This window comes from Sturnira hondurensis, unplaced genomic scaffold, assembly GCF_014824575.4.
Source record: "Sturnira hondurensis isolate 20B ecotype Veracruz unplaced genomic scaffold, ASM1482457v3 Scaffold0015509, whole genome shotgun sequence".
Lineage (NCBI taxonomy): Eukaryota > Metazoa > Chordata > Mammalia > Chiroptera > Phyllostomidae > Sturnira > Sturnira hondurensis.
The window spans coordinates 12,352,227-12,367,495 of NW_028088140.1; the positions used below are offsets into that span (position 1 = coordinate 12,352,227).

The following is a 15,269-nucleotide window of genomic DNA, read 5'->3' on the forward strand; positions in this document are numbered from 1 at the left end:
ATACTGTTTCTAGTCAGCTAGGGATTCTATTCTATTTTGTCCTTAAGGTGGAGGGACCATGAACTAGTCAAATCATATGTCTGTATTTTTTGGCCTAAATACTAGTTAAGAGAATTGATATTGCTAAATATAATACTCACAAACTAATGAAAGCCTTTCCTCAATAATATCCTCCTATTTTATCAACTCCTCTCTTTATTGAGATAATTGACAAATTGTATATAATTAAAATGTGTAATGTGGTGTTTCAATACTATATGTACACATTGTGAAATAATTATAACTATGAAGCGGACATTTTCATCACCTAATATACTTACCACTTTGTTTTTCTGTGGTAAGACCATTTAAGATCTACCCTCCTACAAAATTTCAAATATACAGTTCAGCATTATTAACTATAGCCACCGTGCTGTCCAATAAATCTCCAGAATTTCTCCATCTGTGTAACTGACACTTTGTACCCTTTGACCAGCATCTCCCCATTTTTCCCACCCCTTAGTCCATGGCGGTGAGTACTCTTCTCATATTACTGCTTTGATAAACCAAATTTCAGTCTCGAACAACTGGACAGATGTCTTTAATAACAAGCACATTCTTTCTGCTTTATTCTAACAGCCAAATATTGGATGATGTTCTCTTCTTGTGACAAATCATTTTAGGACATTGGAAAAGCTTCTTTCACTGGTAAATGAGCAATGGGTTGGTAGTTTTTGTTGGTCGTCTATAAATACTATAGAAAAATGACATCTTTTGGTATTTTCTTAGCAAAGTCAGCCACATAAATAAAGTCTATTTTTAAGCAGTTTTAATATTGGTCTATAAACAGAGAAAATATCTTTATTGTGTAAATACGAATTGTTGGTAATTTGGACATAAAATATTATGCCAAAAAGGCTGTCAATTGTTGACTGATCACCCACAATAGAAAAGAAATTCCTTTCCTTGAAACACTCGTTTGGTCTGATTACTTCAGGCAAAAGGGCAAATCTGGACAGCCAACGTGCACAGAACACGTGACTGGAACGCAAGGAACAACACTGGAGGACAGGATGGTGGACGATGCAAATCACACAGGAATGGCCAGTCAAGAGCAGTAAGAGTGCAGAAGGGGACTCAGGCTTGTGCACCCACCTTTCTCCTTATTTTCAAAAAAGAACCACCCCCCCCCCCCCCGGTTTTTAAATTGTGGTAAAATATACATAACAGAACTTTACCATTTTACCCATTTTACTTTTTATTCTCATGCAAGGGCATGCCTATTGGTTTTAGAGAGAGGGAAAGGGAGGGAGAAAGGAGGAGAGAAACATTGATTGGCTGCCTCTTTTTTATGGGACAATGCTCCAACCAACTGAGTCACACCAGTCAGGGCCCATTTTACCCATTTTTAAGTGTGTAAGTTCTGCCATTAATATATTTACACTGTTATGCAAACCTCAAAGGGCAAATTTTTGGCTTTTATTTTCACAGATCAAAGGCCTTACAAAAATATCAGTCATTAAATTTGGAAAAGAAATGGGCAAAACTTTGTTCTTACCTTTAAAGCTTACCCAGCTCTGAATAACTGGAATTAATTTAAATAAAATATACTTAGTGCCTTCTGTAGTAGGAATTTAACTGGCTATAAAAAATAAGCCTTTTTCTTTTCAAATGAACAAAGTTTCACTAATTTTATCCAATCATTGAACAAAGTTAAAGAAACACTCTCACAGAAGACTGGTAACATTTTTTACACTAGGCCTCTTACCAAAAATACTCTGCATTTCCTACACATAGCTGGAGATTTGTAAAGATGAAAACTCAGCTTATAAAGATTAACTATGCAATATATAGTATATACACAATGGAATATACAAATAATGTTATCACAGAACTGTACACTTGTAACCTATATGATTGTATTAACCAATGTCATCCCAATAAATTTAATTTAAAAAAGGATATATGGAAAAGACAGCTGTCAGAGGGGCGGGGGGACTGTATGAAAGAAAGTGAAGGAATTAGTCAAAGACCATGCATGCCTCACACGCAGACAGAGAGCAGTATGGGGACGGCCGGAGGGAAGGTGGGGCAGGGGATGGGTGGAGGTGGGCAAAGGGGGGAAAAACGGGGACATCTGTAATAATGTCAACAACAATCATAAAAAGACAAAAGCCCTTAAAAAAGAAACTTAACTAGATACAAAGACCAGAAGTCTAATATGAGACATAAGACCTTAATATGTGAGCTAGCAAGCACATGGGTAGGGAATGGTATGAGAGCTGGTCCCAGTGACCCTCCTGGCATTGAAGCATACCTGCTGCTTGAGCTGCTGCACCAGCCGATCCTTCTCCCGCTTCAGTGCAGCCACTTCCTCCTGAGTCTTTTTCTTAGAGGATGAAAGCTCCAAAAGAGCTATATTGGCATCCTTTTCACTAATGGCGGCTAGAAGAGCTTCTTGCCTGCAAAAGAAAGAAAACGCCAGGCTTTCATTTAATACTCAAACAATTCTTTGAAGTTTCTATTGTTATTATGCCCATTTTATGGATGATGAAACTAAGGCTTAGTGAGTTTAAACAGCTTGCCCACATTCACAGTTGAAGTAAAAGGTGTAGCCAGGAATCCCATTCAGGTTTTTCTTACTCTAAGTATCTTTATCACACTGTTATACTGACATCTCAATAAAGAGTTCTTATATATACAATGGAACAGAATAGAGAGCCCAGAAATAAACCCAAATTTCTATGGTCAATATTTGACAAAAGGGGCAGAAGCATAAAATAGAGTAAAAATAGCCGCAGCATCACTAGCCATCAGAGAAATGAAAATTAAAACCACAGTGAGGACACTTCACACAGGTCAGAATGGTCATCATAAATAAGCCAACAAACAACAAGTTCTGTCGAGGATGTGGAGAAAAGAGAACCCTAGTGCACTGTTGGTGGGAATGCAGACTGGTGCAGCCACTGTGGAAAGCAGTAAGGAATTTCCTCAAAAAACTAAAGATGGAACTGCCAACTTTGACCTGCCAATTCCTGCACTGGGACTACACCCTAAGAATCCTGAAGCACCACAGAAGAACTTGTGCACCTCAATGTTCATAGCAGCACGATTTACAATGGCCAAGTGCTGGAAGCAACCTAAGTGCCCACCAGTAAGTGAGTGGATCAAAAAACCATGGCATATTTACATGATGGAATACTATGCAGCAGAAAGAAAGAAGGAGCTCGCACCCTTCACAACAGCATGGATGGAACGAGAGAGCATTATGCTAAGTGAAATAAACCAGGTGGTGAAAGACAAATACCATATGATCTCACTATAAGTGGAACTTAATCAAACAAAACAAAGAAGCAAGCAAATTATACCTGGAGACATTGAAATGAAGAATAAACTGACAGTGACCAGAGGGGAGAGGAGGGGGGATAATGGGGAGAAATGGGGGGAGGGTTGTCAAGGAACATGTATAACGGACACATAGACAAAGGCAAAGGGAGTAGCATCGAGGGTAGGAGGTGGGTATGGATGGGGTGGGGGGGGAAGTGGTGGTGGGGAAATGGATGCAACTGTACTTGAACAACAATAAAAAAATTTTAAAAAAAGCATTCCTAGATATAGGTCAATTTGAAAAGTAAACAAAGGTAATTTTTTAAAGTAAGAATAATCTTGTCATCTGTACACGTCACCCACTTAGCTCATTTTTTGATAACTATTCAGTTGCTTTCATATGAAAGAAAGCATTAGAAAAAGTAAAAACATTTTTACGTATAAAGTGTATAACAAATTATAAATGTTAGTCAACAAGATTCAGAAACTCAGCCATCTATTTCTGGGGCATTCTAAATGTCTATAATTCAACTCTTTTTATGTCATTAATGCAAATTAAATTTCTAGTCATGGCTTTAGCTGGCAATGATCTTCACACTTTGAAACACTAATTTAAACTTTACACATTCCTTGTGGTTTAGCTAACTGCTTTTTGGTTACTATCCAGAAGGAAAAGAAGGTGGAGTTTGGTAGATGGAAAACATGAGGAATTTACAAAATAATCACAATGAAGTGGGTGAGCAATTAGTCTCACTGTCTAAAATGTGTTCCTCAATAGCTCATCTTTTATGTAAGTCATCTGTGAGAAGACAGATTTGATTTACAGGAACTATGTAAGTGACCTGAATTTATGACACAAGAAAATGCTGAATCTGAGAATGCACTGCCCAGGTTTAACTTTGCTTCCATCTTTGTTAAGATAATTATGCTGTGATGGCAGTCATATGGAAGAGGCTTAATTTAGCCACAAATTAGAAGACTATCTTGAATATTGTGACAAGGGTATTTTGGATGGGTAGGTCTAGGGAACTCTGAACAAAGGGAGGCTGTAGATTAGTTTACATTATGGAAATGAAGGTTTGTTTAACTAGTCTTTGCTGTTAGAAGGGAAGAAGAGCCTGGAGGACTTCAGTATAGCTTTCCACTGTTCCACGCACTATTTAATTCTAAGACATGGCATTTGGTGTATTCCACGAAGCTCCAGTCAACATGAAAGGGATAATGATGGTCTGAATATATTCACTGACCACTTGAAAAAAATATGTTAAGTGGTGAAATGAGCTTAAAGGTGAAGGAGTTCAAGATGGTATCACAACTCAGTTTCCTGTTGATTGCTAGCATCTGTTCCTTTTTAGAAGGCTCAAAGACTGACAAAGCTGAAATGAGAAATATCCTTTCTCAATTAGGGTGCTGCATTTCTGTGCACTGTGAGAACCACACATTAGCAGCAGGCAAACAAAAGATGAATAAAGATAGATTATTTTAATTCAATTATATTGAGCCATGAGCATCTACGCTGAAATCAAGATACAAAGTTGATGGGATCTTAGTTCCATTCTATGCTTAAGGAAAACATCATAATAGAAAATAGTAAAAATTATTCTATATTGTTGGAGATTCTTGACTGATTTCCAGATTCTTTTATAAGTGATATACTTGGCCAGCTAGTGTGGTACAGTTAATCTCTGGGGTAAAATGTCACATTCCCAAACAACAACAGGCAACAATTCAGATTCTAAAATTTAAAATATAAGATGTGGCACTGGAGGCTGAGCCACTGGGATATTGTTTTTTTTAAATAAGATATAATTTGAAGTCTTTTTTGTTTTATATACAATTCAAATAGAAATTTTACATCTATTTATCTTTTACTGAGCATTGATAACATACTTTGAACTGCACAGAATCACTTCCTCTTCAATACCCTAGGGCTCTCACCCTCTAAAAGTCCTCTAATAGATGAACATACCACTTTTGTTCCTATTTATTTTATTTTTTAAATATATTTTTTGATTATGCCATTGCAGTTGTTCTATTCCTCCCTTCACTCCCCTCCATCCTGCACACCCCCTTGCCCACCATTCCCCCCCTTTCGTTTATGTCCATGTGTCACAAGTTCTTTAGATTCTATATTTCCCATACTATTCTTGTCCTTCCCGCGGCCAATTGTCCACCTACCATCTATGCTACTTATTCTCTGTATCTTCTCCCCCCTTCTCCTCCTCCCACTCCCCTGTTGCTAACCCTCCATGTGATCTCCATTTCTATGGCTCCACTCCTGATCTAGCTGTATTCTTAGTTTGGTTTTGTTTTAGGTGTGGTTGTTAATAACTGAGTTTGCTGTCCTTTCACTGTTCATATTTTTATCTTCTTTTTCTTAGATAAGTCCCTTTAACATTTCATATTATAAGGGCTTGGTGATGGTAAACTCCTTGAATTTGACTTTATCTGAGAAATGCTTTATCTGCCCTTCCATTCTAAATGAAAGCTTTGCTGGATAGAGCAATTTTGGATGTAGGTCCTTGCCTTTCATGACTTGGAATACTTCTTTCCAGCCCCTTCTTGCCTGGAAGGTCTCTTTTGAGAAATCAGCTGACAGTCTGATGGGAACTCCTTTGTAGGTGACTGTTCCCTTATCTCTTGCTGCCTCTAGAATTCTCTCCTTCATTTTAATCTTGGCTAACGTAATTATGATGTGCCTTGGTGTATTCCTCTTTGGGTCCAACGTCTTTGGGACTCTCTGAGCTTCCTGGACTTCCTGGAAGTCTATTTCCTTTGCCAGATTGGGGAAGTTCTCCTTCATTATTTGTTCAAATATCTTTTCCACTTGTTGCTCTTCTTCTTCTCCTTCTGCTACCCCTATAATTCGGATGTTGGAACATTTAAAATTGTCCTGGAGGTTCCTAAGCCTCTCCTCATTTTTGTGAATTCTTGATTTCTTCATTTTTTTCTAGTTGGATGTTTCTTTTTTCCTTCTGGTCCACTCCATTGATTTGAGTCCCAGTTTTCTTTGCATCACTATTGGTTCCCTGTACATTTTTCTTCATTTCACTTAGTACAGCCTTCATTTTTTCACCTACTTTGTGACCAAAATCAACCAGTTCTGTGAGCATCCTGATCACCAGTGTTTTGAACTGTGCATCTAATAGGCTGGCTATCTCTTGGTCGTTCAGAAGGATTGGCTCTGGGGCTTTGATCTGTTCTTCTGTTTGAGCCATAATGTTTTGGTCAGGTAGTGCCTGTTACGTATGGCAGAGCCTTAGGTGTTCACCAGGATGGGGCAACCCACATTGCTGTGCTGTGACACTGTATGTGGGGGTGGGGTCAGAGAGGTAGCAATGGCACTTGTTCCACTCTCTCTCAGACTTTAGTCCCCTCTGCCGCTTCCCACAAGCAAACTGGGCCCTTCTGGTGCTGGTTCCCGGGTGGGTGGGCCTGTGTACATTCTAGGATCCTGTGGGTCTCTCCAATGAACTCTCCTGTGAGACTAGGAGCCTCTCCCAGTACCTCAAGACCCCAAAGTTTTTTCATTCGGTGCTTTTAGGCTTTATTTCCTGTCACTGGGGCCCTGGGTTGTGTGGTCTGTCTCAGTGCTCGTTTTTTGCCTGGCTTATCTGCACGCAAATGTGTGTCTGTGGTCAGCCAACCCGCCTTGTGAGCTCACTGGGTTTGCTTGTTTCCTCCCCATACTCAAGTCTGCCAATCACTGCCTTTTCCTGCTGGGACTCCTCTCTGCCGGCCGCCGACTCTGGCCCTCTTATCAGTCTGGATGAATGGTTCACTGTTGTCGGACTTCAGTACAGTTCAATTTTCTATCTGTTCTGATTGTGTTTTTTGTTTCTAAATCTTTGTTGTCCTTAAATCTGGTTGTGTGAGGAGGTACAGTGTTTCCACCTATGCACCCATCTTGGCAGGAAGTCCCCTTCCTATTTTAAAAGTGTACTATTGACATTGATTTCTACATGTGTATGTGCCTGAAAAAGGGCAATTTATAGTCAAGAGAATAAAATGTTTTGATTAGATATTGTACTTATGGGGCAGGCAGTTAGACAAGAGTGCAACAAGGAGAACAAGCCCGGTAGACTGGGAAAACAAGCACCTTGCCCGCAGGGTGACCTTTCCTTCCCTAGCACATCTCTAGTCATGCAGCAGACCCCCTTGGAGGAGAAATAAGGGGCTAAAGAGTGACCTCATTCAACTCTCAGGTGGGCCCTTGCACGACGACCACTCCCTCCAGCATTAACCAATAGGAGTATCATCTGGGCCTCAATTGTATTTCAGCTCCAGGCCCAGAAAAAGCAGCAAAACCAGACAAGTGATGATTCCATGGCTGACATCAGGACCAGCTGCATTGACTAATGACCCCTGCCCTGGCATGTTTTATTGAGGTTCTCCCCTGAGATCTCCGCTCAGATCCCTCCCAGTATAAGCCCTTAGAAAAGAAGATCCAGCCTGGCCCTTTTCCTGTGGAGTATACCCACACCTTTCCCTGCCCCTTACCCCCTGGCGCGTTTTCCTTGTCTCTCTTTCTCCTAAGTTCAAAGCATCCTTTCTTTTGCCTCTGTAACTTGTTTCCTGAGCCTGTTTCTTCTGTGGCTTACTTCTACCTCTGTGACTTTCAAAATAAACTGTCTCTTAAAGTTTGAGGCTGGTCTCTGAATTCTTTCTTAGCCAGAGCTCAAGTACTGATGTTGCTAAACCAAGGTCTAACACTTGCTGCCATTTTCACTGCCAGCACTTATATTCATGTAAACTCTGGGGGATGTCAGTAACTTTTATGGGTATATTAGCTTTTAGGTTTTTCTTTTGTTTTTGGAAAGCAATGTAGGTAGTATTTTTTTTGGATCCATAATTTTGGTAAATTTGAAATGGATACTATAGGGGAGAATAACTCCTTGAAAAAAATTTGGAAGTCAAGCAAGAATATAAAAACTACAAAGTAGCAATGTCAATGTAACTTTTGGGGAATAAGAAAAATTGTTGTTCCCTTAGTACACAGGTGGCAAACACAAGGCCCATGGGACGGATCCAGCCCTCTACCTTGTTTTATCTGGCTGGCACCTTGTTTCTAACCAGTGGCAGCACTGAGCTCCTTGCCCCTAGTTAAGGAGTAGTTACATTTATACAGTCCTAAAATTATATTTGGCCCTTTGAAGGCAACCACTTGGCTGATGTGGCCCCTGGTGAAAATAAGTTTGATACCCCTGTCTTAATACATCTGATAGAAAAGACCATACTGTATAGTTGATTGTATACAGTTAAATTTTAACGACAGCACTCAAAAGTGTGTACACTAAAAACTTAATGTTAAGGACAGATGAAATAGAACATAGAGTGAAAAAGAGCAAATTGCAAAAAAAAAAACCTTATTTCAGTAGCTACCTACTCAATAAAACTGCTTCTTTGAAAAAGGATACTTTCTGATAAAATTAATATGCTTTCATCGGAGAAAAACTGAAAGATACAGAACACTATGAAAAAGAAAAGAGCCCTGACCACTGTGGCTCAGGTGGTTGGGCGCTGTCCTGCAAAGTGAAAGGCTGTCAGTTGATTCCTGGTCAGGGCACATGGTTGAGGCACATATGAGAGGTAACAGATCAATGTTTCTCTCTCACACTGATGTTACTCTCTCTCCCTACCTCTAAAAATAAATAACATTTAAAAAGAAAAAAGAAAATTAAAAAACCCAGGAATAGTTCCCTTTAAAATCGGAGTCAGCTGCTTGACATCTGGAATTCACCTACTCTAATTCTATATGGTTCAAAGAAAATGGACCTTGATGGGGATTAACAATTGACTTTTAGAAGTTTATCAACTAAAGGCGATTCATGGAAAACGAAGAGTGACTAGTAAAGCACATTCTGACTTCATTTCCCATGAGCCGCTAAGGAATGCTATAAGTGAATAAAATACATGGATGCCACAAACCCAGAGCAAAATAAAAACTTTGATGCTCTTCCTGTCAAATAACTCTCTTTGTCCTGTTAGATCATCTCCTCAGTTAAAAGCAAAAATTGAAAATGTGGACACAGAAACTTTTAAAGTGATGAGAAACCCCCACATGCATGACTAACATGCCACACTGCCTGCATAATGAGTATGTAGTAGCAAAAATCCAACTTTAAGTCAAGTGGTCTATTCACTCCATTCCTGATGCTTGAAACTACCAGAACAGTTGAACCTGCCCTTTGACCTGTAAATTCTAGTAGAATTAAGATGTCTCTAAAAGTATTCTACTGTGGAATTTGAGCCTGAAGAAACAGTAACACTGAAAAAATAAAGAAGGAAATAGTATCACCACTTCCCCTGTCCTCTTTGCCCTTCTGAGAAAATTTCAGAAAGGGGGGGCAAATATCCACAGCAAATGCAGCTCATTTTTTGATAATTCCTTTCCTGCATCTTAGCTTTCTATCACTAGTTAATAAAATATATAATTAATATTGAAATGATGATGGTTAACAATTTAAGAGACTGTTAAATATGTGTGTGTGTGTGTGTACATGTTTAAGAGAAATGCATTGGGTTGGCCAAAAAAGTTCATTCAGCTTTTTTGGTAAGATGGTTCTAGTAGTGCTTAGTTGTCTTTAAGTCATGCAGAACAATTTTGTTAGATTTTATTGTAACAGCTGTCATATCAGTGTGCATTTAAAAAATGTTATCGAAATTAGTGAATTTTTGTGCAACCATTTTAATATTGAAGATGGGAAGAAAATTCACACTTTGGTGTATTATGTCTTATTATTTCAAGAAAGGCAAAAAATGCAACTGAAACACAAAATAGGTTTGTGCAGTGTATGGCAGGGGTGTCGAACTCATGTTCACTGGGGGCCACATCAGTCTCCTGGAGGCCTTCAAAGGGCTGAATGTAAGTTTGACTGTATAAATGCAACTACTAACTAGGAGTAAGAAGCTCAGAGCTGCTGCCAGGTAGAAACAAGGTGCTGGGCTAAATAAAACAAGGTGAAGGGTTGGATTTGGCCCATGGGCCTTGTGTTTGCCAGCTGTGGTGTATGGAGAAGGTGCTGTGACTGATGGAACATGTCAAAAGTGGCTTGTGAAGTTTCTTGCTACTATTGGCATCTGGCCAAATAACTCTTTGCTCTGGGGCTGTCTTATGCATTAGAAGATGTTTAGCAGCACCCATGGCCTTTTCTCACTAGAAGCCAAAGGCAGGAGATAGCCGACATACTCAAAACATCCAAATCAATAAAGTTATTATTGGTGGAAGTGAAAAATGTGTCTTTTATTTTATAGAAAAAACTAAATAGGCTTTTTGGCCAGCCCAATTAAGACATAAAAGAGTATGAATGAAAGGATGCTTCCAGGGTTATTTTTCCATCTTGCTTCAAATGGGTATTTCAAATTGAATGATTACATAATGATGTTTCATAAATTCTGCAATCCTGAAAACATCAGGAAAGAGATCAGATAAAAGCAAGAATGAAATTAGTAGCTTTAGATATATTATTGTCATGGACATATAATGCAGTTTAATTTACTCCAAATTTAAGATAAATTTAAAACTTCTAGTCAAGATGGCAACACAGGTAGACATGGTTTGCTTCTTCAAACAACCACATCAAAATTACAACTAAACTACAGAACAACCATCACTCAGAACCATAAGAGACTGAGTTGAACGGAAATCTGACAACTACAGAATTAAAGAAACCACCAGACTGGTAGGAAGGGTGCTGATGCAGAATGGGCTGGTTCCTCACCCATGTGTGGTGGACAAAATTCAGGAGGGATGTTTCAGGAGTAAGGATCCCCAGCCCCAGAGTTCCAGTGCCAGGAAGATAAGTCCCCACAACTTCTGGCTGCAAAACCCAGCAGGGAGTGAGTTGGTGGGAGAAACCGCAGGAGCCCCAAGCAGCATCTCTTACAGAACCCACACAGGGACTCACCTATTCAGACTCACTTCCTCTAAACTCTAGCACTAGGGTAGCAGATCAAAAGGTACCAGTGGTACATAGGGGAAACAGAAGTGTTTGTCATCAGGTGAGCATAGGCCAATATTCCTTTTCTAAACCTTTGCCCCAGAGAGCTGGCAAGCTGGTGCCATATCTGAAACTCCATCAACCTGGCAAACATTACTGGCTCCTGCCTTGGAGACCCACAGAGACTCTGCCCCACCCAACTTATGGGCCCACTCAAGCTGTTTTTCTGTAGGAATGGCTGGCCTTGGCTCAGGCTTCACAACTTCCTAAATCCTCTCAGACATGCAACAGCTGGTTTCTGTGAGCCCCAGGTCTGGCACCAGCAACAGCCACCTCAGATTCACAGCTTGGTTTAGCCCGGGAATCTCCAAGGCTAAAGGGAATCTCCAAGGGAATTTCCCCTCATTTTTTTGAATTCCTGTTTCTTCACTTTTTTTCTACTTGGATGTTTCTTTCTTCCTTCTGGTCCATACCATTGATTTGAGTCCCAATTTCCTTCCCATCACTATTGGTTCCCTGTACATTTTCCTTTATTTCACTTAGCAGAGCCTTCATTTTTTCATCTAATTTGTGACCAAATTCAACAAATTCTGTGAGCATCCTGGTTACTAGTGTTTTGAACTGTGCATCTGATAGGTTTGCTACCTCTTCGTTGCTTAGTTGTATATTTTTCTGGAGCTTTGATCTGTTCTTTTGTTTGGGCCATTGCAAATTGGGCCATTGCAAATTGGGCCCTTCTGGTGCTGATTCCCGGGTGGGTGGGCTTGTGTACATGCTAGGACCCTGTGAGTTTCTCCAACAAATTCTCCTGTTAGGCTGGCTATTTCTCCCAGCACTTCAACCCCCATAGGTGTTTTCAATCTGTGGTTTGAGACTTTATTTCCCCCCTCTGGGACTCTGACAGTCTGACCCACTCTTCAGTTTTGCCTGGTTTATCTACATAAGAATGTGGGACCGCCTGGTTCACCAGCCACCTTGCACGCAGTGCCCTGTTCCACAATCCACTGCCTCACTGGGTCCACCAGCTGCTGCCTCGAGTGCCCAGGGTCTGCTAGCCATCGCTTTGCCAAGAGTCTTCACCCCTGCTGCCCGACTCCACCCCTTCTACCAGTCTGGATAAGTGTCTTCTTTAACTCCTTGGTTGTCAGACTTCCATACAGTTCGATTTTCTGTCAGTTCTGGTTGTTTTTAATTTTTAATTGTAGTAGTTCTTCTTTTGCTTGTGTGAGGAGACACGGTGTGTCTACCTACGCCTCCATCTTGGCCAGACATTGAAACTCAGAAATATTTTTAATGTAAAATGTCAACACTAAATAAAATTTAACATGCACCATAACAAATTTGCTTCAATGTTAATTGAATCACCATATTCCTAGGTACATAGGCTGGCAGCATTTAAGTAATTTGATTTCTTCTTTGCTCCCCATGACCAATATTCAAGTTTTGTTGGTTCTTCCTAAATAGTTTTTAATGAACCCACTGCTTTGTATCCTCTGCAGTTTGTTACTGTAGACACTTCTGTACTTTAATTTGGGTGTAAATTATTCTTAAAATCCATTCTCTGATCTCCTCATCATTCCATACTGTCCTACTCCTCCAGTGTCATTTTTTAACAGGTTTCTTACAACACAAAATGCTACTGTCCCAATATCTGAACACTTACAATTTTCAATCTATTTTTTCTTCATTTTCTCAGTGATCAAGCACACTGTGTCACAGAGTTACTTGTTTTCACTTAGGTTTAAGCTACTTTCTCTACCTAAAATGCCTGTAGCTTTCTCTTGCTTGACTGCTAATTTCTCTCTATTTAGCATCTCCTTTGGCACTGTCACAGTTTAGAGTATGTTAAACAGGCATTTGCTCTGTAATTGTCCTTCAGTTCTTCTGAATCACATGGGCAGGAAATGCTGCAATACCCTAGTGGACAAAGATATCACTGTAGGAAGAGCATGGGGAATTGAGCTGAGCCTTATTTTGACAGAAATAATAAGAAAGACAGTGAAAGTGGGGAGGGTACAAGCACGTGTCATGTCTGAGGACATACTGCCTGACTGGATTAGACTATTCCTACAGGGAAAGGAAAGAGGGAGCGAGAAGCTGAAAGTGTCACTTGGAATCTGAGTGCAGATGGTCTGGAATGGCAGTAAGGGATAAATACTGATTGAAATCCCAAAGGGTTCTAATCAGAGCCTAGTAGACAGAGGGTACACAAAATGCTGACTAAGAAATTAATTGCTTTTGAAGACAGAAGCATGCTAAGTTCCATATAAAGCAAGGTTTTAGAAAGATGGCATTGGAGGCAAAGAGGAGAGATCAGATGATTCTGAAAGCAGAAAGGTTCAGATGCTACTGTTAGAGACTTACTATGACCAGAATTCTTTAATTTAAAAAAAATTATTTTTAATGTATTTTTCCCATTACCATTAGGTCACCTTATACCCTCACCCCCTTCAATCACCACACTGTTGTCCAAGTCCATGAGTCCTTTTTCCTTTTTGCTCAATCTCTCCACCCCTCCCTTACCCCTTGGCTATCTGGAATTCTTATTTTACAAATGTTATTTTTAAAGAACAAACAATAAAATACTGCTGTCTGACTCCTGGATCAAGAATCACAGACAGGACTATGATAAACTGCTGTATTATTCAATAAATATGGAAGTATTTATAGCAAGTATAGTATTCATGTTTTGATGCTGGAAAGTAAGTTTTAAATGTCACTAAATACAGACTGTCTTGGGGCATTTGACCCAGTGATGCAGAGTGGGGCCCTTGCTAGTACAGCATTCTGCAGCAGAGCAGCAAGGCTGCATGGCTCAATTCTGACTCCTCTGATTGACTGCTTGCCTCACTCTGATCTATATTAAGGAATACACTGACACCAGAATGGATATAAAAGTGATCTCAATATGGACCAACTTATTTTTTTAGTAAGAATTACGAATTCTTCAAAAGAATCAGAATTAACATAATAAAAGCAGATACCGGTGGTTAGTTACAGCTCAGCAAATAAGTCTGATTGCACAAAACTGTGTGGAAATCTTGTACTCAGTTTTTACTCTAACTTCTTCTGAAAAACAAAAACAAAACCCCACAAACATTTTTGACATATTGAACCCACTACAGGTTATGGCTGCCTGCTTCCCAGACTGGCAAGAAATTGACATTTATATCTGCATTTGTTAAAAACAATGAAAGTTTCCATTTTCCCATATGCTCAAAAAATATAAAGATTTGTTCTCATATGTTTAAAAAAATAACTGTAATCTCATCTGCAAAAACATAAAAAACAGAGCAGTGGTGGCCAGGGAGAGGAGTGAGGACTGCAGGATGACTGGAAAGGGACATGAGAACTTCTTGGGATGCATTGCAGTGCGACTGTGGTGGCCGTTATATATACAGTACACAGAGCTGTCAAAACTCACCATCGTGTACACTAAAAATGCATGCTTGTTAGCTGTACATACATTATAACACAATAAAGCTATTTTTTATATCTCCAGAAATGTCTCTCTCATTCAGTCACGTTGGATGAGGAGGTGGTGGTGGGAAGAACAAGGAGGAGAGGGACTGAGTGGGTGAGAAAGGCCTGAGAAGCACTGACAAGATGTGTGACTAACAGCAGGCTCACCAGGGCCCTGGTGCTTCTCCTTACTGAGTCTGGTTCCAAACTTGGATACACCACCATGGCTTCAGTGCTGCTGGCTTGGATCCAACTTGGAACTTCTGTTAAATGTCATTTATTGTGACATTGAAGATGTGTTCAAAGAACAGGAGGTGATATTTATAGGAGCTCCAATATTTGGTTAAACTTGAAATAAATATTTGATTACAGAAAAACCTGTCCAATCTCCTATAGGGCTGCAAGACAATGATACCCTGAAGAATTACTAGCAACAGAATAAAGCAATTTTGAAATAAAGGGTCTAAAATAAAGAAAGAACCTCGTGGGAAAAACAGTATGGCTTCCTTTCAAGAAATACTGGAATCCAGCTCCACTCCCATGACTATTTTAAATAAAATT

General features: G+C 39.7%; 1 protein-coding gene across 1 annotated transcript in view; it reads right to left on the minus strand.

The window, feature by feature from the left end:
* Window positions 1-15,269, minus strand: part of ERC1 (ELKS/RAB6-interacting/CAST family member 1) — a 549,219-nt gene that overhangs the window by 149,879 nt on the left and 384,071 nt on the right. Inside the window, exon 17 of the mRNA XM_037064795.1 lies at window positions 2,297-2,441. Coding sequence (XP_036920690.1) covers window positions 2,297-2,441 — 145 coding nt within the window. The remainder of the gene's footprint in view (window positions 1-2,296; window positions 2,442-15,269) is intronic.